The following is a 23,410-nucleotide window of genomic DNA, read 5'->3' as shown; positions in this document are numbered from 1 at the left end:
GCAAAGAGTACATGGAAGAGGGCGTGTGTGCCTCTAGCGAGAATGTGATTGGTCTGATTGAGGGACGTTAATGATTGACAGAGATACAGGCCAATGCGTGGCCGCGCTTTTGTCTTGCCCCTTGTTGGCAGCAGGGGCGACGTTCAAGGGACCATTTGTTGAGGAGAACGGGGAAGCCGTGCCGTTATGTGGACAGGCTGTGAGTTGTAACAGTTCGTACTACTCGTCAAACCGGATTTAAACGCGAGCAGATGTTTTTTGTTTTTAATCGTGCTGGTAGAGGATCTGTTTAGGGTTGCATTTTATCAACAATACCGCGCAGCTCCTATGTTTAGCGAAGTGGAAGCGTTAAGTGTGGAAGGAAGAGGACTCGTTGGATTCGTCTGTGGATCTATGCACACTCGGTATGTATGTCGCTACCATAGCTAGCAAATGTTAACGATTAACGTGAAGCCACTTTGTTCTAAAGTTAGCATGTAAGAAGCTGCTCGTTAGGCAGTTACACTGTCCTGAAGGTAGCTAGGTTAAACTTTCGAGTTAATTTTTACCCTCGCACTTTTTCAACTTTCATGTCCTTTTTCTCGGCTATTTTGCTATAACTATTATTCTGCTTCCCTCTCGGTTGTTTGCTTCTGTTCAAAAAAGGCAAAGCATAACGGAAACTTTTAGTAAACTTGTAATTAACTCACTTCCAGCGGACAGCTAATTAAGCCTGGTCGATCTTGTTAGCAAGCTGACGCTAGCTAGCTAACTTAGCTAACTGGTGACCATCCAGCTCCCCCGACATTTTTTCGCTGTGATCCTACGGGGTTGAAGTCTGTAAAACTTAAGTAGAATATCTCGCAAACATTCAGACGTTTTCCTAATTCACAAGATTACTGTCAGCACTTTTTGCAAACGTTACCGCAAAGGAGGTTCCCGTTTAATTTTATAACAGTGACAGCGATGTGAAGTTAAGCTGTCACAGATATGCTAATGCTAGCAGCCATAGCGAACAGCACTGAAGTGGACTTAATGTGCCAGAAACTGTAACTGTTAGTTACCATAAAAGAAAAGCTAATTAGTAAAGGGGTGTGCATTAGTACATTCTTTACTTTTGTTACAGTCATTTTGTACCCAGCCAATAAGAAAAAGAGAGAAATAGTAATTCAATGGGACCATAAACTATTAAATGATAAAAATGGAAATATCAGATAAAATGACTTAATATTACATATCATTAAAAACATTGCAAATGCATCTTATTTAAAGAAAATACGATCTACCAACTTTGCATGTGTCATAGTATAGATACAGAGGTAGTATGAATTAGTATGATAACTTAAAAGAAGTGCTTATAAAGTGCTTAAAAAGTATTAAGTATTAATTCACCAGTATTAGTAGGTTTAGTATTTCAACTGCTCAAGGTGAACTCATACTGTAAAATTCAGCAGTGTTTTTTCTGCAGATCTGTTGCGATATGATCTTTTTAGCAAATTTCGTTGACATCTGAGCGTTTTATGTGATATATGCTGTAATTGTCTTATGCAATGTGTTGCAAACGGCCTCTCCTCTTGCCTTACAGGTCTGAGTAGCATTCTCAAGATCACAGCTGCAGGCCTTTTATTGATGGGTGCATACTTTGAGGCAACGCACCAAGACAACTGGAAATCATTCAGAAGAGACAGGAACAGTGAGAGGATGAAGACAAGCTAGACACAGCTGTCTCCAAAGAACTGTATTGTTGGAATTGTGCACCTACAAACATTTGAACTAGCAAATGTTCACCTGGGCTAAACACATAATCCGAAAAACCTGAAAAGCAACTTTGCCAGTTGAAGCTCAACTTCACAAGGAAACGTTGACAGAAAGTGATCAATATGAGTGCTGAAGGATATCAGTACAGAGCGCTTTATGAATACAAGAAGGAGAGGGAGGAGGACATTGATCTGCATGTGGGGGATATACTGTTGGTAAGCAAAGGAGCTCTGGTGGCTCTTGGGTACACTGATGGGTTGGAACAGAGGCCGGACGACATTGGCTGGCTGCCAGGCTTCAATGAAACCACTCAGGAAAAAGGGGACTTCCCTGGGACATATGTCGAGTTCATCGGGAAGAAATGGATATCTCCACCTACACCCAAGCCACGGCCCCTCAGACCCTTACCTGTAGCTCCGGGTGCCTTCAAGGCGGAGACGGATTCTGACTCGGAGCAAGGTGAGTTTAAGCCCAGACCACAGGCGTGTCCACCACCAGATAATTATAGATCAATCAGCCAGTTATTTTCTAGATTAATCGTTTGTCATCAAATAGTGAAAAATATCCATCAGATGTTCCTAATAGTCCAAAGATATTCAGTTTACTGTCAAACATGTCTAAGAAAAGCGTAAAATTAACTCTTGAAAGATTGAAACATTTTACTATTTTTGCTTAAGAAATAACTTAAACAATTATTCTGTTATCAAAATTATTGGAGACAAATTTTCTGTCGCTCATTTATTCATGGAATTATCATTGCGCGAGCACATAAAAACCATTCGGCTCAAAAGAATCTTTTCTTTACGGGTGAATGTTTTACAGACAAAATTTAGAGATGCGATGGAAGCACTAACTCAGATTTCTTGCCAAACAGTTTTATTTGACTTGTCCACCTTGACTTTTTTCCTTGCGTTCCAACACTTCCAAGCACTCCAGCGACTAGTTTGAAAAATGTCGCGCCACAAGAGATGGACATTAAACATTTAGCAGTATATGTCGTGGTTATTGTTATCAGTGCTGTAAACTAGATCCATAGTGAAGCAGGTTTGATGCAGATATTCAAACAACTACACAACTTCCTCAAGTAATGGTTTTATCCAAAGGTATAGTTTCACATTTACATATTGTGAAAAGTTCTTCATTGTTCTGCTCTGGCGCCAGTGAAAACAACAGGATGTGAACTCGGCCATGTCGACAATCAGTGTTAACCTTCATCCTGGTACCACGTGTATCTCGTTGCTGAATGAATTCATATTGATTTGTCGCGTTTCGGATTTCAGTTTGTGCCGGTTTGTTGGTCGAGTAAAGATAACCCGTGAACGTGCACTTTCGAGTAAAGCCACGCTCAGTCTCTGACATTAGAGAGAATTTACGAAGCCCGAGGATCATTTTCGAAAGGTTAATTAATTAATTTGACAAAAATTCTTGTGGCAAGGTCCGCTCACTTGGTGTTCGTGGAGCCACATCTGTTTCCTTAATTAATCCTTAATAATGTTGTCATGGAGATAAATTATTTTTTAATCACGTGACGTAAGTATGGAATTTTAGTCATGTGATAACTGTGCGTGTTGGAGGGGGAGGGGGCGGGGGCGGGGGTCTCTCTGGTGTTGGATGTAAATGGCCTCCTCGAGCTTTCTCCGCTTGCCCGCTGACTCCCCGGTGAAATCATTAACAACCCATAGATTTGGAATCGGGTTAACAAAGTGTGTGAGAGATGCTGATTTTGCAGAACAGTCGCAGTCTTTGACAACACGTTGCTCTGCCCCGAGCTGCACAGCTGCACTGAATGTGAGGCCCGGTCCCAGAGGACAGCAGCGCTGGCCCGGATCCAGGCTATCGTACACCAGAGCATCTTGTGCCAGCCATATGTTACCAGTGGATCTGATCATCTGTTTATCCACAAAGCCACATTTTAAGCGAATATAATTCCCTTATCAGTGTTAAGATGATTAGATCATTATATACCGAATATTAATCAAATTGCTTCTTCTCTGTTGTTAATGGTAGGGTTATGACTCCTCTAGGTGCACAGGACTTTTCAGACGCTGCATGCAGCCACTAACCACTAATTTAGTGGTTCTTGGTCAAGAAACACTGTTTCTCAATAATACCTGATTTTGTCATCTGCAATTTTCCACATCTGAAACAATATAAAACAGCTTTGGAGCTATCAGAAGCTGTTTTCTTATGTGCTTTTGTGTAAAGCTAGGCTAACGCACATAATCTATCGCTAAAGCAGACGCAAAGAGATGATCCGATCTATTATTCCACAAGCCAAAAGTCGGACTTAAATAAAAGTGCTTTATGTCACACCTATAAGCAAGAAAGAGAGTGTTGCCTTACTGTTGTTACAGCTGGATTTCTTAGCAAGTGATGTGATGTATTTAGCGCGTAGTTCTTTTGTGACGCAGATAAAAATGACCCGTTACGAAATCTGAATTGGCGTTACCACTCGGGCTGCAATTAAAGCCTGCGTCTTTTTAAAGACGCTGCGGCTCGCATGAATGTGCACTTAAAGCTTCCTGTTCACCTAAAGAGCAGCTGCAGTTGCCAGGTTTCTAGTTTCTGCGCTTTGTGGTGCGATTGTGAAATTCTTTGGTGCGGTTTGCAGGGTGAGCGAGGAGCTGTGTGAAGGGGGCATGCGTTGAATGGCTGTGTTGTGGTTGAGTGGCAGCGCTGAGCCCGGAGCGAGTGTGAATGTAGCACTGGGAGAAGAAAAGTCTCTGTGTCCTGGTGCTGTGAGAGACACAGAGAGGGGGAGGCGAGGGGCCCTGAGGTTGTGGGTAAGGGAGAGAGAGAGAGAGAGAGAGAGAGAGAGAGCCCCTGTACTTTCTAAAGGGTCCGTGGAAGGGATAGTGTGCAAAAGGATCAGGACTGGAGTGGAGCTGGGGGCTTGGTAGAGGGGCTGAGGCTGGCGAGAGGTAAAGGGTGGGGGCCTTTGGGAGGGACTTGGGCTCTGCATGCTCAAGGGGGCTTTGAAGAGGGGCTGAGGGCTCCGCGATGGAGGCAGGGCTCTTGCTGCTCCCAGAGTGTTTGTGATTTATTGCCAACCACCAAGGGATCTCACTCCCTTCCTCCTACTCCTCACCCCCCCACCCCCCCACCCTCCCACCCTTTTTTTTCTTTTTTTTCTTTTTTTAATGTTTTGATAGTTCCTACAGTCAGCTCTGGTAGGGGGACAAGAGGCGGAGAATGGAGGCTTGGAAAGGGGCCTCTCCTCCCTGAGCCACAGGGGTTTACATGAGTGCAACAGATGTGGAGAGGGTAAGAGAGAAAGAGTAGAGGGCTAGGCTGGGAAACTGTTCCGCCTCATTCCAGCTCTTTTTTTTTCTAAACATTAAAGTGTTGCTCCTTTTCTGGGCCTCTCAGTTGAGAGCATATACATGTGTCTGGGCCCTCCATGCAAGAGGAACTCGGAGAATGAAGCCGAGTTTTCATATTTGATTTCATACAGAAGTGATTTTCGTATTTGTCACACTGATGGAAAACAAACATCATGCTTTTGTTTGATCGACGCATCAAAGACATTTGAACACGGTGATACTTTTCAAAGAGTATTTCATCCTCACAAATAGGTGCCATTTCTCAGTTACGTAATAGATATTTTTTCTCAACATACTTAATGCATACCATCAGTCCAGGCAGTGTGTTGACTAAGAATCAATTGGCTGAGTCATTAAAAGCTACTTCCTGCCCTTTTAGAGTACAATTTTGTTAAAGCCGTTTGTAACGAAGGCAAAGTTCAGTGAGCAATTGAGATGTTAACATCGCTAAGGCGATGGCGCTACATGGTTAAATGCTCACTGTTTGATGTGTGTGTAGTGTGTAGTGTGTAGTGTGTAGTGTGTGTGTGTGTGTGTGTGTGTGTGTGTGTGTGTGTAATTGCTCTTTATCTTCCTACAGCCACTCTTGAGCGAACATTCCTCCAAATGTTTGAGATAAAAGTATGAAGAACTGGTTGTTACTCTACGTGCTTTCACAAGGTTCGGCCTGCGTGCTCAGTCTTGTTCAAGGAAATATTTGATGCCATCGGGCATCTCCTCTTTTGCACGTCTGTGGCTTATCATTATGTTTTCAGTTTTCGTGCAAACAACATTGCATTGCATTTTTAACAACTTGTACTTCATTAAAAACAGACGCTGCAGCTAAACTTTGCAAATAATCTCAATATGCAGATTCTTTTATGTGAACAAACCGACTTTTTCATTACCAGTAAATACTAAAAAGTGCATTTAATGACTCTTAATGGACCTGTTATATATTTGTTTCGTAGTCTAACTATATGGAGTGTTGTTCTATAAAAGTTGGACATTTTTAAGGGCTACTGGCAGGAAGAGAGCAGGGTTTACAAAGAGACAGTCGCAGGGAGAGTACTCTGCATAGCTGGAGATTGAGATAATGTTGCTCTCCTTCTTTGGGCCTCTTCAGTACTCAGGCTGACATCTGCTGTATTCAACACTCTTTCTGTCAGTACTGTCAATTTTTCTCTGCTAAGAATTCACTCCTCTTCTAAATTGGGCACGTAGCAGCTTTAGTTTTGCTTTCAGATCGGCGTATCTTTCACTTTTTTTTCTCAGAAAGGGCAGCGATCTATCAGCGTATCCATCAAAGTGGGTGGCAGAATTAACCCAGCAGAAGTTTTTAGACTTTCGCTCGGATGTCGTGTTTCTGTGGCAGCTGGGGCCAGGAATGTGTTGGCGCTTCTTTAGTGGAGGGGTGCTCTGCACAGACTGCATGGTAGACTGATTTGTAGCTTTGTGATGAATCAGTATTGTGCTAAGTGCTGATTGCAGTAACTTGGCGCACAATGCAACTGGACAATAAATGGATGCGCACTGAATAGGACCCCGGCGATTGCTGTTTTACACTGTCATTGTTATCAGTGTACATGGTGGTGGCGTGAGGCTAATTTTAAATTAAAGTTTGCTTGGCTTTTTGAATTAGTATATTATTACTACAAGGTGCGCAAGTTCTACTGTGGTAAAATCAATTTAGTTGGTTTTATTATTAGTTTGTAATGTTGCTGGTGTTAATCAGGGGTGAGAGAGGGTCAGTGACAAATCCACTGCCTGCGAATGTCAGACTCAAGCTGGATTTAGATATATTTATGGCTCGTCATAGTTTCCAACATTAGACAGTGTCATAGAATTGTTATTAAATGTCTGTCATCTTTTAGTTATTCTCATATTTTTTCACAAAAACATGATTAACTTTCAGGATATGAAGGGTTGAGCTGCAACTATTTTCACGAATAATCAATTCATCTTCTGGTCTATTAAATGTCAAAACTGTGAAAAATGCTCATCACAGTTTGCCAGAGAGCAAAGTGACAGCTTCAAATTGCTTCTTTTGTAAAAACAGTCTAAAACCCAAAGATTGTTAATTTGATCTCAGAAATGACAAATAAAAGCAGCAAATGCTTATTTTTAAGGAGCTGGAACCAGCAGATGTCTTGAAAAAAGACTGAACTGAAGATCAGAGTAGTTTGCTACAGATTTTCTTAATGAAGGGTTGATTATTCGTTTTTCTGTGGTTGTTTCTCAGTGACTGCTGTTAAAATCATGTGAAAAGTTGTTTTCCGTAGTTCTAGATGTTGAGGTTGTTTTAAGTCAAACTGAGTGCCTACAGCCAGGGGTGCATCAAAGGATTATTTGCATTATTGTTCGCCTATTAAATATCAGAAAACCTTGGAAAGTGGCCAGATAAAGATGTCCCCAAACTCAAGGATTCATCTTTAAATTGCTTGTTTAGTTTGACTAACAGTCAAAAACTCAGATATTTTGTTGCAAGCAAGTAAGACAAAGAAAAGGAGTGAATGTTCACGTCTGAGAGGCTGGATGCAAAGAACCTAAAACATAAAATTTAAACAATAGTTGCAAATAAATTTTCTGTCGACTGAATTTGTTTCAGCTCTACCTGCAATTCTTTGTTTAGGTTCTCTGCAAGTTTAACATGTCCAAATATAGATTTAGACCACATTGTAACCTGGTTTACAAGCTAAGCTGGTTTGAATGACTATATCACCCAGGACTTCCTGTGTAAAACAGCAAAACAGTGAAATGGTGACATCCTCAACTGCTGTAATTATGCTAATTTTAAATGTTTCTATTCAGTGATCTGACAACGAAAAGAAGAAGTAATGTAATTTCAGAGCTCAATAAGATCAACGCTGTAATTACATTTATTTCTCTGGACTGCATTAATGTACGGATCCAGTGAGACTTGTATGTAATTGTGTGCACGAAAGCGTGAATAACTGTTTCATTACTCGATTGTGTGCAGAGACTGAAGTCTGAATTGGTAAATCTTCTTTACTAGAGTCAGAGCATGTCTGCTAGCAGGATTAAGAAAGAGAGAGAGAGAGAGAGAGACTCGTATGAAGTGAGACAGAGGTGAGATTAGAGAGCAACAGACTCAAGGGGAACATAAGAGCTATTTCAAATATGTGATGTATTTGACAGGGAGGGGGACAAGGTGGACCAGCGAGTGCAGCGAGGTGCTATGTGCAGGCCTCCTGCTGTGGAGGTGTGGCGTTACATAATGCTTCTAACAAGACAGATCACAGAATCCGTTTAAAAAGGCCTCAGCTATTTTCATCTTATTTTCCTAGTTTGGGACATAATGGCAGTCAGTTTTATTAAAAATAGAAGCTATTACTTCAGTGAGGAGCCCGATTATGCCAACGAAGACCAAAGAGCAGTCACAGCACAGCCTTTCGGCGCAGTGCTCAACAGTTGCACGTCTTCAAAGATCAAGATGACTTCTCCTTCTCCTGCAGTTACTGTCACTATGATTGATGAGTGTGGTTTTACATATCTTGAACCCCACACATCAGATTCAGGTTCATGCGTACTGACGCAGTACTCACACTTTGAGAGGGCGCATGGGGAATACTGGACCCCCTAAAGCCTCTCCACATAATCTACAACAGCCACACGCAGGCCCGTCTCATCGCAGTGGGAGTGATATTTTGCAGAAAAAGAAATGTTGTGTGGTTCGGGTTTTGACTCTTCAGTGGCATCGATCTGACCCTCACATCAAAATGAATATCAGACTTGATGAGGTGACATTCTGCATTGTGGCAAAAGGAAGGAGAATAAGGTGGAGGTTGAACATGGTTGAATCCTCCTTAAAAGCTGCAGACAGTACTGAACTCCTCAGCTGACAGACACTAATTCAGGCATTACATTTGTGCTCCAGCCACTTGTCTCACTCTCAAGTGTCATTTAAATTCTAATTAACAGGTCTTTATCATTTGTGAGAGTGTTGCTCTGCAACAGAAATGTTGAGAAAAATTCAGATTACCTTCAAGTAGCAATTACTTAATGAGTGTTTTGGCATGTTGGTAGTTCTGATTCTCAGTTAACTGCACATCATTAAACAGTTTTTCGTGTGTGTGTGTGTGGCTTTTGAGATTCATTCATGGTCTGTTCTTTATAGGGTTAATTGTCAGGCTGTAGCAACAGGCTCCTCATTGGCTGGTGCTCAGCTTCTGCACTGCATCTTCCATCCTGCAGGAGGAGACATTGCCTGCCCTTTTCCCTTACTTACCACAGCTCGAAGCATTCATTGACTTAGTGGTACAAGCATGTTGAAACATGTCAAAGCTTCACAGGGAAATGTTAATGAAAAACCTTTTTTTTTTGAGTGTTGAAGGTCTGAATAATGCCTTAGGTTAAGTTTATCAGCTGCACCCTTTAGAAAATCCACCTTTATACCTTTTGTCATTATATTGTGTAATGCATTTTGTATTATGATGCACCTATTGCTCTGTAACATGCTGTCATGTGTGGTGTAGTGTGATGTACTTTCCATGGGTTATTAATTTTAACTGGCACGCCTCAGCTAGACCCTTTTCAGACAAGGAGAAGTGGCATAACCTGAAAATGCTGGTTACTTGAGTAGGCCCTCTAAATTTATCCGGAGCGTGTGCTATCTTTAGTGTGTCCGTGGTGCCCCAGCCCTGTCCTGCCCACAGTCTGCAGTCTGTTCTGCTCAGACATACTGTTTCAGCCGTGGAGATTGTCCCCCCCACACCACAGCAGCAGCACCAGTGGCAGCTGCATCGACTTCCTCAACCTGCGGTTGACTAACTGACTCCTGACTGGCTGAGGCCTTTTGGGATATCATGAGAAGGTCTGCCAAACATGCAGGCTTGCAGAGACACGTCCAAGGGGCCCCTGTCTCCTTGCCCTCCTTCCCCAAGTTGCCACAGAAACCAACTTCCATTGAAAGTATGAGCAGAGTCTCGTGATAGCGAGTGTGTAGCCCCCCAGCTGCTCTAAACAGAGCAGGAATACATTGTGTTATTACTGTAGTAACACTGCAGTGATTATTTAGTGTGTCTCTGGGATTGATTATACTCACTGGTATTATAGAGGTTTTGTGATTTTGCTCCTATTGCAGGTGTTTCTGAACTCTTGCAGCCCTCCAGAGTGAACCAGAGTTTCGGTTTCAGCAGTTTTGATACTCTAAAGTTCTGAGGTTTGCAGGAAATACATTTATCTCATGTGACATTTGCAACTAGCATGAAAGATGTGGTCATATCAGCTATACCTGATTGCTCGACAGCAATACAAGCGATCTAGTTTTTGCCACCATTATTACCATTGCTACAGCAAATGCTTCTAAATTTTGTACGTATTTATGTGTGTTTGTATGCGTTTCCATGGTTATGAGCTGTTGCCAGTCTGGGCATGTTGATGTTGATCTCGTGCCAAAGCATCTCAAAAATCACTGATAGTTCCAAACATTTCTGCCATATTTTGTCTGCCACTCGATACAATTCCATCGGTGCTGAAACTATCACGTCGTTGACAGTACTGAGAAGCAACTCTATCTCCAGCCTGTCCGGTGTCACTCATAGGCTGGCTGCAGAACCAGTAAATAAACACAAAGCTTCGGATCGCTTTCAGGAGCCTTCTTGTTAAAGCACTTATCGTTAAGCTACCGGAGAAATGCATTTAAACCGATGTATTGTTGAATATGTTGCTCTTTAGTCCCAATAGATGTTTACTATTTGCAAATTCTACACTAATAGCATTGCATATATGCTTGTCAGAAATGTTATCATCTGTAAAACTAGCCCACCCCGCTATATTGCAGTCGGGTAATTTTCATAGATAACACTGGGTGGGTGGGTGGGTGTGTTGAGGGTTTAAATTTAACTCCAGGTTGTGTGTTGAGTTTCTCAGAAAAAGGTTGGCTGTAGAATGGCAGCCGTGTTAGATATCTTGTCTGGGAGAAAGGTTACACTTCCAAGGTGTGTGATGGCAACGCTGCGTGTCTCGATCTCTATTTAGGGAAGCTCTGGTGTTCCATCTCAGAGTTCACTGCTTCTGAGAAAACCCCCCTCCTGCTCTGCAGTTCCAATAATGTGATCCAGATGACCAGTTGTCCTACATGGAGTTTTGTGTGTTCTGTGGTTAGAAGGACTTCAGTAAGCCAGTTCCTTCACACGCGACATGCCAGCCTGTGTGCTCCACTGGCCAAAGAGGATGTGGATTTGGATGAAGTGGTTCATTATTTGCCTGATTGAACACTCTTTGGTGGAAGAGGGCAGTTCCTTGGTAATGACTAGCATGCATGCATCAATGGGACCAGTAGATGCCCGCTTTAATACCTGATTCAAAAATTTGTAATAATTTTGAAGGTAGAAAGTAAGAAAAATATGGTCACTAGAAAGGGTTCCATTCATAGTTTCTCAACATTTTGAAACTGCAGACTCTGTGGTGAACAGTCAGGCCTTTCAGAAAGGCGGCTTTTCAAAATACGCCTTTGCAAAGCCAAATAAAATCCTTGCCAGCCCCTTCATCCTTTCATGTCCACACCTGGATGCAAAGTTCTAAAGGAAAAATGAGGAAAAAACGCAGGCCTGGCTTACCTCATATCACAGGGTATTTGCTTAGTTCCTCGGTCCACCAAACCCCAGCTTCAGTTCTATGGACCTGTTCTTGAATCAATCTGTTGTAAATACACAGCGTTTATGTTTGGAGGTAGTCCTTTGGTCTTGTACCTGCTTCCTTTGAAGTTCCGAGTAGTTCGTAAGTCACGCACCTAATTAGCCGTTGCTGCTTCAGATGAATCGCAGCCATTTAATGTCAGTTAATGAAGAACTTTCATCACAATTTGTGATGACGAGCAGAACATCTCACGAAACCCTTTCATTGTCACTCACATCAGAAAGAAAGGCCCTTAGAGCTGTTCCCTTAGAGCTTTAAAATGAAGATGAGCCAATGGTTTCTCTTGGTCATTATTATATCACCATTCAGACAAAGCACTTCTGTACTTAGATTAGAGGAAGATATTTAAGCGTTTTTGATGTGTGAGAAAAATCGTTCTTATGTAGGCGTGGAGACGAGAACAGTATTTCCTCCTGCATTGCTCGCATTTCTACAGTGTTACTGGAAAGGAATTTAGACTGGAGTTATTCTATCATTATTTTTATTAGCAGTCGTCCATCAAAGGAATGCTTTTAAATTTACTGTGAGCGTCGTGCAGCTTTGTACTGGAAACTGCTTATTAGCACTAAAACGACCAGAATTATTTTGATTATAAGCAGAGATACCAAACGTTACACAGCTCCGGCGTCTCCGCTGTTTTCTTTGTCTTATGTGATGATGAATGAGTGTCTTTTGTGTTGGCTAGCAAAACAACATCTTGAGTTTTAGGAAATTGTGATTGACATTTTTCACTATTTTCATACATTTTATAGAACTAACAATTCATCAATTAATCTAGAAAATAATACGTTTTTTAGAGTTTTATCAGTAATTAATTTGTTGTTATTTGTAGCCCTACTGCTAATAGCCACTTTGACGTGCTCGTGCTTGGTGTGGGCTGGGTTATGCTTACATGAGTTGAGTTCAGTGTAGTACTCTGCAACACAAGGTCTTGTATTTCGGACTGGAGAGCCAGTTATGACTGCTTTGTTTGGTTGCAGATAAATTGTGTGTACTGTTAGCATGTTGTGATGGAGGTTTTCATTCCACGCTCACAGGGTAGATCGGCATCACAAGACAAAGCAGTGAATTAGTTGGAAGCACATTTTACTCCTGGTTGACAGTCTGCTTATCTCCTCCAGGCTTCTGTCTGCTGGACTTGACGGAGCAGTTTTCCCTTCCAGACACTACTCCACCCATGTTGGCCAGACTTCTGGAAGCTATTGAGAGGAAAGGTGAGTGTGACTGAGGAAACTCACCTTGACATGCAACTGCGTTTGCATTTGATTGTGCTTACGTGACCCGTCACACAGAACTCACATGAGCTGAATGGTGCTAGTTTTTTCATTTGTGTCTGTCTGGTGTCTGATGACTTTCAGGTCTGGATAACGCCACTTTATACCGGACATTTACTGCTGGTGGTGGACTTGAAGTCAGACAGTACTTTGATTGTGGTAAGTGGCTTTGTTTATCACTCTTTTATCAGCTTATATGTAAGCCTGTAGTTTCAAAAAGCTCAGTGAGAGAAGTCAATTCAGACAAGAGGAAGTCTCAAGTACAGACAAAAAAAAACTGATTTGCATGTGTGCATATACAGTGTGTCAAAAAGAACAGAGAGGGCCGCGGTTTGTGGACGCCATGTTGCATGATAAAGTTTTGCAGATTGTGCATGAGCCTGTAATTAAAGATTCATCTGTGCAAGAGGGAGTTCAACGTTTCAGCGCGTGTCTCCACGTTGTCTCGCACTTTAGATCCTCCTCCCTCAGCAGACCTGGATCAGCTGGAGCTTCCAGTCCTGTGTGACGGTCTGCGCAGGTACCTGCAGGATCTACCCCAGCCCATCGTCCCCACTGCAATATACGCTCAGATGGTCCACACCGCCAAAGGTGAGAGCAGATCACGGAGACGTAGAATCATTTGTGAACTCCACAGTTGATCTAAAACAGAAGTGCTGACGTAATGTAACCCTGCGTGCTACTGAACGTTCAGTTCTTTGAACACAAAACCACAAGACATCGTCACTGCCCTTTGCCCTCAATAAGGACTTTTATGTTTTGGGTCCTGTTCTTCTCATCTTTATGTGCTTCTTTTTCTCGACCCATGAAGTATATAATTGGTGCATTTTGTCACTTTCTCTTCTCTGTCTTGCTTCTTGCTCAGACTGAATTCTCACACCACAGTCTTTTCTGTAGTGCTGCATTCTCTTGCTGTTACAAGGCCAGAAACAGGATATCTGTGGTTAATAGGAACTAAAACAAGCCTGAAAGTTTATCTCAAGCATCTCTAAGCAGCCAATCACCTGCCAGTGTACCTTACGCTCATTTTCAGCCACACAATCTCTCTGCGGTTTCCAAACCTAACTGCACATGACGCTTTTTTTCCATCTCTCTCATTGTTCAAAGAAACTTCTTTCATTTCGTGCTCCTCTCCGGCCGACGAAGGCTTTAACAGAGGATTGTTTTTTGTTTTTTACACCGGTCTCGCTGACCTCTCGGCCTGCTCTCATCTGTTTCAACAGAGGTGGTGAATCCTGAGGAATGTGCCCAGCTGCTACGTCGCATCGCCAGCACCCCGAGCCTGCCCCCCCAGTACTGGCTAACCCTCCACTGTCTGCTCAGGCATTTCGCTAGAGTGTGCCAAAACTGCTCCAAGAACCTGCTGAGCGCCAGGGCCCTGGGCGAGATCTTCAGCCCTGTGTTTTTCAGACAGCAGGCCACCAGGTGGGTGTCGGAGCAGCCGGATCGTGCCCCTCTGCTGCATACTCTGTCAAAGATAGACACTCAGGAAGCAGACAGACAAGTGTGCAGGCTCAGTCATGCAACACACAGACTCTCAAACATGCACACTTGCAGACACGTTTCAGGCAAGTGCACACACATTCACACACTCAAAGCGCAGGCTGTGAGGCACTCATGGGTTTCAGCTATACAAGGATATAGGTTGGAGCTTTTCTACTTACCAGCTGTGCTGTGCAATTAAAGCAGATAAGCCTGAATTACCATCAGATTGAAACCAGCACAGAGCAGCAGAGGCTGTCACCTGGGCGGTAAAACACTGACTTTATTTAACTTGCCTTTTTTTTTCTCTCCCCCTCCGCAGTTGTGAACCCAGCTTGGATGCTCACATTAAGATCATTGAGCTTCTGGTGACCAGCGAATGGAGTGAAAGTCTAGCAGCTCCAGGTAGTTAAACTCTTCTTCTTCTTACATCAATCACCCGCAAAGCTTTTAAATGCTGCGCAGGATAGACGAATATTATTGATATCACATTTTGAAAAGCATGCAAGGCTGTTGAGCATTCATTCAATGCAGCCTGGTAAGGAATTTGTGTGGCATTTATAGTGGCTGCAGAACGTGGTTGTATGTTCTGCAAAACGTGAACTGAACACTCTGAGAACTGAAGTATTAATAGCGTGCTAAAAGGTGTTGAGACTAGCAACTGCTGCAGTTGTAGAGGGCCACAGGGTACACTGTGGAGGTAAATACATTGCTCTGCTAAAGCACGTTAAGTCTATTTAATCATGTACTGGTCAAGTGTTTTAACTGTAACACATTTCCTGATGATCTCTGTTATATAACAGTGAAGCAGGCACAGTTTGCATTAGCTCTGCACTGTTTGTAGAGCTTTAGCAGCAGAGGAGGCCACTTTCTGCTTTTGCACTTGCAAATTATTTTCAGAGATAAACATTACTTTCTGCTTTCACAGTTAAGGAAATGCTGCAACTCTGTGCAAAGTTTCTGTGTCTGTATTGCTTTTGATTTTAGCTGAGAACATGCTTTGAATTTCCGATGACTGTGTAGGCACGGAGACAGAAAATTGATAAAATCTGGTCTGACATTTGAGGTTTCTTCTCAGGAGGGATTTTCTTTTTATGTTATTAATTATGTCTAACACAGAAAGCACAAAGTGGGTTCTCATGGCTGGAACAGCGGTGGTCTGCGTAGACGAATCTGGTCTGGTGGTGTGTGAGTGCAGTGCATTGCGTGGCACAGTTATGTTTTTACAGTGCTAGTTAAAAGAGCTGTCGTTGGCTGGCCCAGAGGCCCAGGACTGGCTGTGGCTGTTTAAACATTTTATTACCTGTTAGAGCTATTTATAATGTTCCTGTGCATGGGCCGCTCTCAGCTGTCAGTAATTTGCACCTGCGGGAGCACTTTGGCAGTCGGGTGGATGGATGGATTGAAGGGCAGACAGGCAAGACACAAACCCTGAAACGCTTTTTAGCTCTTATTTAAACACGCACACACACATAAACACGAGTCAAACACACAGCAAAGTTAAGAGTGCCAAACTGGTTTCGGTCACCTGTGCTTTATACAGATAACAGGCTCACAAGAAGAAGAGGGAAGAATAGCCAATGTGTAAACACATGTGCAGAATGTACGTGTCTGTCTGTCTCTCTCTCTGTGTGTGTGTGTGTGTGTGTGTGTGTGTGTGTGTGTGTGTGTGTGTGTGTGTGTGTGTGTGTGTGTGTGTGTGTGTGTGTGTGTGTGTGTGTCCTCCCAGTTACTGCATGCCTATTTTAAGTAAGCGACAAAAGGCCCACTTAGATTTGGTTGGCTGGAAAGTCGGCCGGCTCCACAGAGCGCTTCTTGTTAACTGAGGGCTGCTTCCAGTTTCTGGGGCCGCTCCCCTCCCTCCCTCTGTCCTCCCTCCCTCCCTCTGTCCTCCCTCTCTGCCTGGATCTCCACATGTCCTCCCTGCCTCAAAGTGCCCAGCTCAGCAAATATTTGAAACTTTGCAAGTTAATCATAAGACCGAACAGCCCCCTCCTCCTACCTCCTCCTTTACAAACAGAGAGAGGGAGGGAGGGAGTGACCAAACAGTCAGAGCTGCTGGCACGAGTGGCTGCTTTCAGAACAGCCAGCAGTGACACCAGAGCAGCTACCGCTAATCATTAACTACCTGCCTCCACGCGAGCAGGCCTCAGGCTCACAGAGCTCAGCGAGAGAGACTTCACCTCGCACACAGCAGAACTGAGCAGTCAGTCAGCTAGACGGCCGCATGTTGCACCTGCCTCACGCCGAGCGGATTACTTGGATTTCATTAAGAAGCAGATAAAGCTGCAGCCTTTTTAAGAATTTAAAAAAAAAAAGAAAGAAAAGTGGCCTAAACTATGAAATGGAGCTTTACTGGAGGACTTGAACGTAGCTCACTAACTGGATTTAATTTACCTTTTGGGAATAAAAGAGAAGCTACGAAGAAGAGATTTCTGACTCACCAAAACATGCACAACTTGCAACGTAAGTTTAACTTCTGCATCTTTTTTTTTTGACTGTTATATAAAAGTGGGACAGCGTGTGTCTGCTGCTGCTGCCTGAAGGCTACAGCGAAAAAGGGTCACTTGGGTAGAATAAGACACAAATACCACAGCTTAAGAGCAAGAATAATGGGTTTTTGTTTTCTTTTAAGCCTGCAGTCATAGCTGTCAGCAAACTGCAAAACGGCTGCTGCTTGTGCTGTGTAGCTCTGACCTGTTCTCGCACATTTAAACTGTGCGTTAATCTGAGGCAAGCTGATGAATCTGTGTGAGGTTTTAACTTTGGACGTGATATTCCGTAACAGGCAGTGTTAGTCAAGTATTTTACAGCTTACAAACAGTAATTTTCATAAACTATTCCTACAACGAGCCACTTTGCCGCGCAGACTCTGACATTAAAGCGTTTTCCAGCAAACTGATTTGAAGTGATTGGTTTTATTACTTCTTCAGACTTCCTCAATTCAACCTAGAAGGATGCCTACCACATTCTACTGCAAGCCTTATACCTTACCAAGAACTAGGTCTATTTTAATTTCACTCAGGAAATCAAGGCAGCTATCCCTGCCATGCCGAGTGTCACGCTGTGGGATTACAGGCGTATTTCGGAGCTCTGGGTGCCGCTGACCGGGGCCAGGCATTATAATTTAGCTGCGTACGTGCTGCTGCAGCAGAGCTGGCTTTGTCTGAGTGCCAGAAGTGGGACGGACTAAACCTCCGCACGACACATGCAGAGAGGAGGGGCCGAGCAACCTGCAGGAGAGCGATCGGCCAAGCTCGACACACAGAGAGAGAGAGAGAGAGAGAGAGGATGACAGAGGAAAAGCATGGAAACAGGCTGCAGGTCTTTCCCACCCCCCCTCTCTGCTCGTGGAGAGAAGCTGCATGTTTGCTTTTAAGATAAATGCATGCTAGGACCGAACGCTGGATGCTGCACAGACAATGATGAGTTACTTCAGTTTAGCTGCAGTGTTGTGAAGAATTGAAGCAGGGTGGTAAAAGGTAACAGGCTTTCAGAATGACCTCATCGCTCTCAGGAAATGAAAGATGCAGGAGTGGTTGGTGACAGACCCCCCGTGTGATTGGCTGTGGTAAGTGATGTAACACGTTACTGAGCAGGCTGCCCTTAATGGCTTTTCAAATGGACCTTTAGGTAAAAAAAGCAGTTTATTGTGCCTGTTAAGAGAGTCTATCGTATAATGCAAGCTGTGTTTCTGTAGAAACGAGTCTGTGCAGTGACTGCTAAGCTGTTAAGACTGGATTGTCCACACGAATGGTTAAAAGAATTAGATATTTCCTGTAATCTGGAGGTGAAATGTGATCAGACTGGAAGGCAGTGCAGCAGGAGACCGTGTGCTGTGACTGAGCTGTTTTTTTTTTTTGCATAGACTGGAAACCGCTGCGTTTTCTGCCATGTCACAGTTGTAGTGGTCTGGCGGCGGTGCGCGGCGGTGGCGGTCGCAATGAGCCGAATCCTGCAAGGTCCGCTGTAGCAGAGATGGTGCTAATGCAGAGGCAGCGAACAAAGGCAGTGCAGATTTGTGGGTTAAAAATAGCAGCTACCTTAGCTGTGCTACAGCTAGCGTCAGTTTGTGAGCAGCCACCGCACATTTAAGATTTCCTTTTAGCTCCACAGCAGCAGTTAAAATGCGCTGGTGAGTCCACATGAAAATCACCACTGACGCAATGCAAATCTGACCGCTGCTTTAAAGCTGCAGTCGGAAAAGGGGTTGTAATGCTCTGATGAATAGTCAGTGATAATTTTCTATCTTAAAGCTGCAAAATCTTGAAGGGGAAACTGTGATCAGTGCATTAGCTTTCACTGTCTGCGTGCTACATTTTTAACCTTTTCCTGCTTTCCTGAAAGAAATCCACAATCCTGATGTAAGAGCATCACATCTCCACAGCCACGGCTCTGTGTTTGCAGCTAGAAATATTAATAGATATGTCTCCTTTTCTTGAATGAAATTCATTCTCCCTGACTCATGCTTCATTTCCCCTCCCACTGCCTCTCTGTCGGAGAGGGGCAGGGTTTTTTTTCACCGCTGTTTAATCAATGGGAAAAAAAAGCAGATGATACTGAGAGCGTAACAGAGCGTATGTGTGTTTCCCAGCATCTGCAAAACGGTGATAAATTCACACAGCGTGGAGGATGTCGAATCCAGTTGTATTTCCTGCAGCTTTGATGAAGCTCAAGAAGAAAATCAAGCTTTCGATTCAAGCTGAGAGTGTAAACACGCATGGCAACACGTTTATTTACGTCCCGCATTCTTGTTCTTGCAGCTCTACCTCCAAAGCCACCCAAGCCCGCATCTGTGACTAACAACGGTATGAACAACAACATGGCTCTGCAAGACGCTGAATGGTACTGGGGAGACATCTCAAGGGAGGAGGTCAATGAGAAACTGAGGGACACTGCGGATGGTACGTTTCTGGTGCGAGACGCCTCTACAAAAATGCACGGCGACTACACTCTGACTCTGAGGTGAGCTCCTTTCAGTCTGGAATCATCTTATCCACCATCTCTTGTTGAGTTTTAGCAGTTTAACCAGTTTTGTTACCCTTTTCTTTTGCTTCACCTACAGGAAAGGAGGAAACAATAAGCTCATTAAGATATTCCATCGGGATGGGAAGTACGGCTTCTCAGACCCGCTGACCTTCAGCTCCGTCGTCGAGCTCATCAACCACTATCGCAACGAGTCGCTGGCGCAGTACAACCCCAAGCTCGACGTCAAGCTGCTGTATCCAGTCTCCAAACACCAGCAGGTGAGACGTCAGCTCAAACGAAATATGTACAAGACTTATGTTCAAGCAGTTTAACCGCTACTACTTTCATCATCGTTATGACTCTTTTCACAGGATCAGGTGGTGAAAGAAGACAACATCGAAGCTGTGGGGAGGAAGCTCTGCGAGTACCACCAGCAGTACCAGGAGAAGAACAAAGAGTACGACCGCCTGTACGAAGAATACACCAGAACATCGCAAGTGAGTACCGTCCAGAGTCGATGGAGCGTTCTGCCGCAGTATCGGTACGCCGTGCGCTAATGCTGTGCCTCTGCTTCCAGGAAATCCAAATGAAAAGGACGGCGATAGAGGCTTTTAACGAAACTATAAAGATATTTGAGGAGCAGTGCCAAACACAAGAGCGGTACAGCAAGGAGTACATCGAGAAATTCAGGAGAGAAGGCAACGACAAGGAGATCCAGAGGTGAGAACGCGCCACACGGCAGCAACAGATGATGCTAAAAGTTTCATTATGTGCAAAACTGAACCTTCGCTGTCCCCTCAGGATCATGGGCAACTACGAGAAGTTGAAGTCCCGCATTAGCGAAATCGTAGACAGCAAACGCCGACTGGAGGAAGATCTGAAGAAGCAGGCGGCGGACTACAGAGAGATCGACAAGAGGATGAACAGCATCAAGCCAGACCTCATCCAGCTCCGTAAGACCAGAGACCAGTATCTCATGTGAGTACAGCGCTCCTCTGAAACTTAAACCTTCCCTCTGGAGAGAGAATCAAAATGGGTCTGACCTGGTTTCTAACGTCCACGTGTTGCCTCTCTCGTCAGGTGGTTGACCCAGAAGGGAGTCAGACAGAAGAAACTCAACGAGTGGCTCGGAATCAAGAACGAGAACACAGAGGAGTGAGCATCCGTTTTCATTCCAGCAAATTCTAACAGACAGGTACCTTTGACCTCGTCGCTTAACCTTTGTGTGCCTTGTTTTTTCTAGTCAATACTCGATGGTGGACGATGACGAAGACCTCCCGCATCACGACGAGCGGTCCTGGAAGCTGGGCAACATCAACCGAGTGCAGGCGGAGGCTCTCCTCCAGGGCAAGAGAGACGGAACATTCCTGGTTCGAGACAGCAGCAAAGCAGGATGCTACGCCTGCAGCGTTGTGTATGTATCGAATCAATACCTTCACCAAACAGCCAAGTGTGCCTGTAATCTGTCCTTCTGTTCAGACCGGACGTTTAGAGAGGAAGCAAAAATACATGTCACAATACAAAGTTACAGTCTTTACCCAACATTCCCTCCTCCACTACATTCAGACAGGCATAGTAGGCTTCACATACAGACAGGTGTAGGAGTGCAAACTGCTATGCTAACTGCCACCATGTCCGGAAAGCTTGAGCAAAAACGTATAATCATTTGCACTAAATACAAAAAAACGCATTAAAAAATGAGTCAGAATCCACTTTACTGGCCAAGTATGTGCACATACAAGGAGTTTGACTCTGGTTTAAACTAAAAGTAGTGCAAAAATATTAAATAAACGATAAACAATATACATAATGAAATTTACAACATGCAGGTGTTTATTACGTCAGAATCGGCTCCTAATATTGGATCAATCCAGACTGTGAAAAAGATTGAAAGACTGTAACTCTTTAGGAAAAGATCAGAAACTGATTTCTTAATGTCCGGTATGAACGGGAGGACAGATTCCTGGGAACAGAACTGACAGAGGTTTTCAGACAGACTGATGTTTAACACAGTGAATGGTTTTAGTGTGTGGTCAGAACGAGCACGCCGAGTGACCGCTGTCCTCTTCCTCTTTACAGTGTGGACGGTGAGGTGAAGCACTGCGTCATCAACAAGACCCCCTCAGGTTACGGCTTCGCCGAGCCGTACAACCTGTACAGCTCACTAAAAGAACTCGTACTTCACTACCAGCACACGTCTTTGGTCCAGCACAACGACTCTCTGAATGTGACGCTAGCGTACCCGGTCTACGCCCAGCAGAGACGGTGAGGACCCGGCCGCGACCACGCGGACGCAAGAAAAAGGCCCGACGGGAGCTGGAGACGCCCGTCCTCGGACTCCATGACTCACAGAGACGTTTGCCTCGCTCGGACTTGAAACGGGAGGAAAAAGACACGAATGAAGCCTGAAACATTTCAGTGACTTTGCCCGAGCACGAGCCTGAGGCGAGTCTGAATGTAGATTTCTTTCTTTTGCTTTTTCGTGGGAGCACAGAATCAAGCGGAAACTGCTGAACTCTCCCCCAGCAGAGGACATCTGAGGCCTTTTCCTAACGGTGCTTGTTCTTTTTCAAAGCTTTACCAGCCGGGAATGTCTAATCGCAGCAGATAAACTCTTCAGATGGAACAGTACCCACCGGCCACATCTTTGTTTTTCCACCTTTTTTTTTTTCCTAAGTCATCTAAGTGTGTGTTTGTCTGTGTTTTCTGCACAAGTGTTTCTGTGTATGTGGCTATGAGCGTGTGTGCGATTGTCCATGTGACCAAAACTCATAGAATCAGGAAACTGTGTGATGTTGCGGGATGGGGGGGGGTGCTGTGGAACACATTTGCTTGTGTTAACTGTTCAGTAGCAGACCAGGGGTCAGCTGATAAATGTAGCAAAATGGCACTTTTTAAAGAAAGTTTAATGTTTTTTTTTTTGTTTTTGAAAAGACTCCTATGGACTTTTATAAGAAGAGCAGCGGGGGGCACGGCGCCCACTTCCTGCCTTCTAACTGTCGAGCATTACACCGCAGAAGCAAACTTGATGTTTTCCGTGGGCGGGTGGAACTATGAATGGACTATTTCATGTACATATGTGAAAAATGTGCAAAGTCATGAATCAAAGTGCACCATACCAAAAAAAGATCAGTTCCCGTTTAGTTCTGTTCTGATCTGCTATGCAATTCTTTCTCCGTGACTTCTTCAGAGTTGTGTTCTGTTCTGCGACCCACAATATAAGCTTGTTTTATTGCTTGAAAAGTATCTTTTCCTGTGTAAATATCCCAGAGGATATTTTGTCAGAACGCCAAGATACTGTAAAGAAACTGCTTATGATTTTTAAAGATAATAATAGCAACATACACTTTATTATAAATTACTTTAACGACTGGTATAAAGACGGAAAAGATGAGTATTTTATTAGTCTTTTTTTGCTTCAAACTAATGTTCTTCTCAGGCAGAGCCTTTCGAGTATTTGAGCTGCTTCAGTCACAAGTACGATTTCCTACAGAGTTAAGCCGACATGCAGTTCTTTGTTGAGACGGACGGAGGCGGTTCGAGCACTCAGAGAATGGGATGATGGGATGTACGGCCCCAAACGACCATCACCGTGGAAACAACAGTATAGATTTATTTTGTTATAAAATGTGTATGTTCCCACGTGAGAATATATCAAAGCAGACTGGTGTTTTCAGCCGATGGATATTGTTATTAAAGATCAATATACATTGTCCACTTATAGTATTTTTCTGTATCAGAAAATCACTGTGTTTACATAGGTGGATCAGCTCATTTCAGATCTGTCTGTACTTTCATACTTCAGAGGACGACGCGTGCCAGTTGAGTCCTTGGCGACGACATTTTTCTGTGCCCCATCTTTTTCTTAGCTTTTACAAGTCCACGATTGAGGCGATCGGTACCCGCGGAAACGCAGCATTTTTAAACGAAGCCGTTCAGCGAGTCGCCCTTGTTAAGTCTGAGCTCACTCAAGAAGACAAAATCTTC

At 43.8% G+C, this 23,410-nt stretch overlaps 1 protein-coding gene across 3 annotated transcripts; it reads left to right on the top strand.

Moving 5' to 3' along the window:
* The first annotated feature begins 171 nt into the window (after window positions 1–171).
* pik3r1 (phosphoinositide-3-kinase, regulatory subunit 1 (alpha)) lies at window positions 172–22,820 on the top strand. 3 transcript variants are annotated; one of them, XM_041959661.1, is made up of 15 exons: window positions 172–404; window positions 1,565–2,196; window positions 12,821–12,913; window positions 13,058–13,132; window positions 13,430–13,564; window positions 14,197–14,398; window positions 14,778–14,860; window positions 19,219–19,420; window positions 19,521–19,701; window positions 19,795–19,920; window positions 20,001–20,143; window positions 20,225–20,401; window positions 20,504–20,578; window positions 20,667–20,837; window positions 21,503–22,820. In XM_041959661.1, the coding sequence occupies exons 2-15, from the start codon at window positions 1,860–1,862 to the stop codon at window positions 21,690–21,692; spliced, it is 2,190 nt and encodes a 729-aa protein (XP_041815595.1). In that variant the 5' UTR covers window positions 172–404; window positions 1,565–1,859; the 3' UTR covers window positions 21,693–22,820. The 3 variants fall into 3 exon arrangements, with proteins under 3 accessions (XP_041815595.1, XP_041815596.1, XP_041815597.1); XM_041959662.1 differs by lacking the exons at window positions 172–404; window positions 1,565–2,196; window positions 12,821–12,913; ... (2 more) ...; window positions 14,197–14,398; window positions 14,778–14,860 and adding an exon at window positions 16,529–16,921; XM_041959663.1 differs by lacking the exons at window positions 172–404; window positions 1,565–2,196; window positions 12,821–12,913; ... (2 more) ...; window positions 14,197–14,398; window positions 14,778–14,860 and adding an exon at window positions 17,789–18,026.
* The last annotated feature ends 590 nt before the right edge of the window (window positions 22,821–23,410 follow it).

The sequence above is a fragment of the Chelmon rostratus genome, chromosome 19, assembly GCF_017976325.1.
Source record: "Chelmon rostratus isolate fCheRos1 chromosome 19, fCheRos1.pri, whole genome shotgun sequence".
NCBI lineage: Eukaryota > Metazoa > Chordata > Actinopteri > Chaetodontiformes > Chaetodontidae > Chelmon > Chelmon rostratus.
Note: the sequence above shows the minus strand (reverse complement) of the source record. Positions and strands in the feature narration are given on the sequence as shown.

What these genes read in the sequence shown, in the direction of transcription:
- pik3r1 (XM_041959661.1), top strand. Translation starts at nt 1,860, where the DNA reads ATGAGTGCTGAAGGATATCAGTACAGAGCGCTTTATGAATACAAGAAG. An exon ending in GACTACACTCTGACTCTGAG is followed by an intron (nt 19,421 to 19,520) that starts GTGAGCTCCTTT and finishes CTTCACCTACAG; the next exon opens with GAAAGGAGGAAACAATAAGC. An exon ending in CAGTCTCCAAACACCAGCAG is followed by an intron (nt 19,702 to 19,794) that starts GTGAGACGTCAG and finishes CTCTTTTCACAG; the next exon opens with GATCAGGTGGTGAAAGAAGA.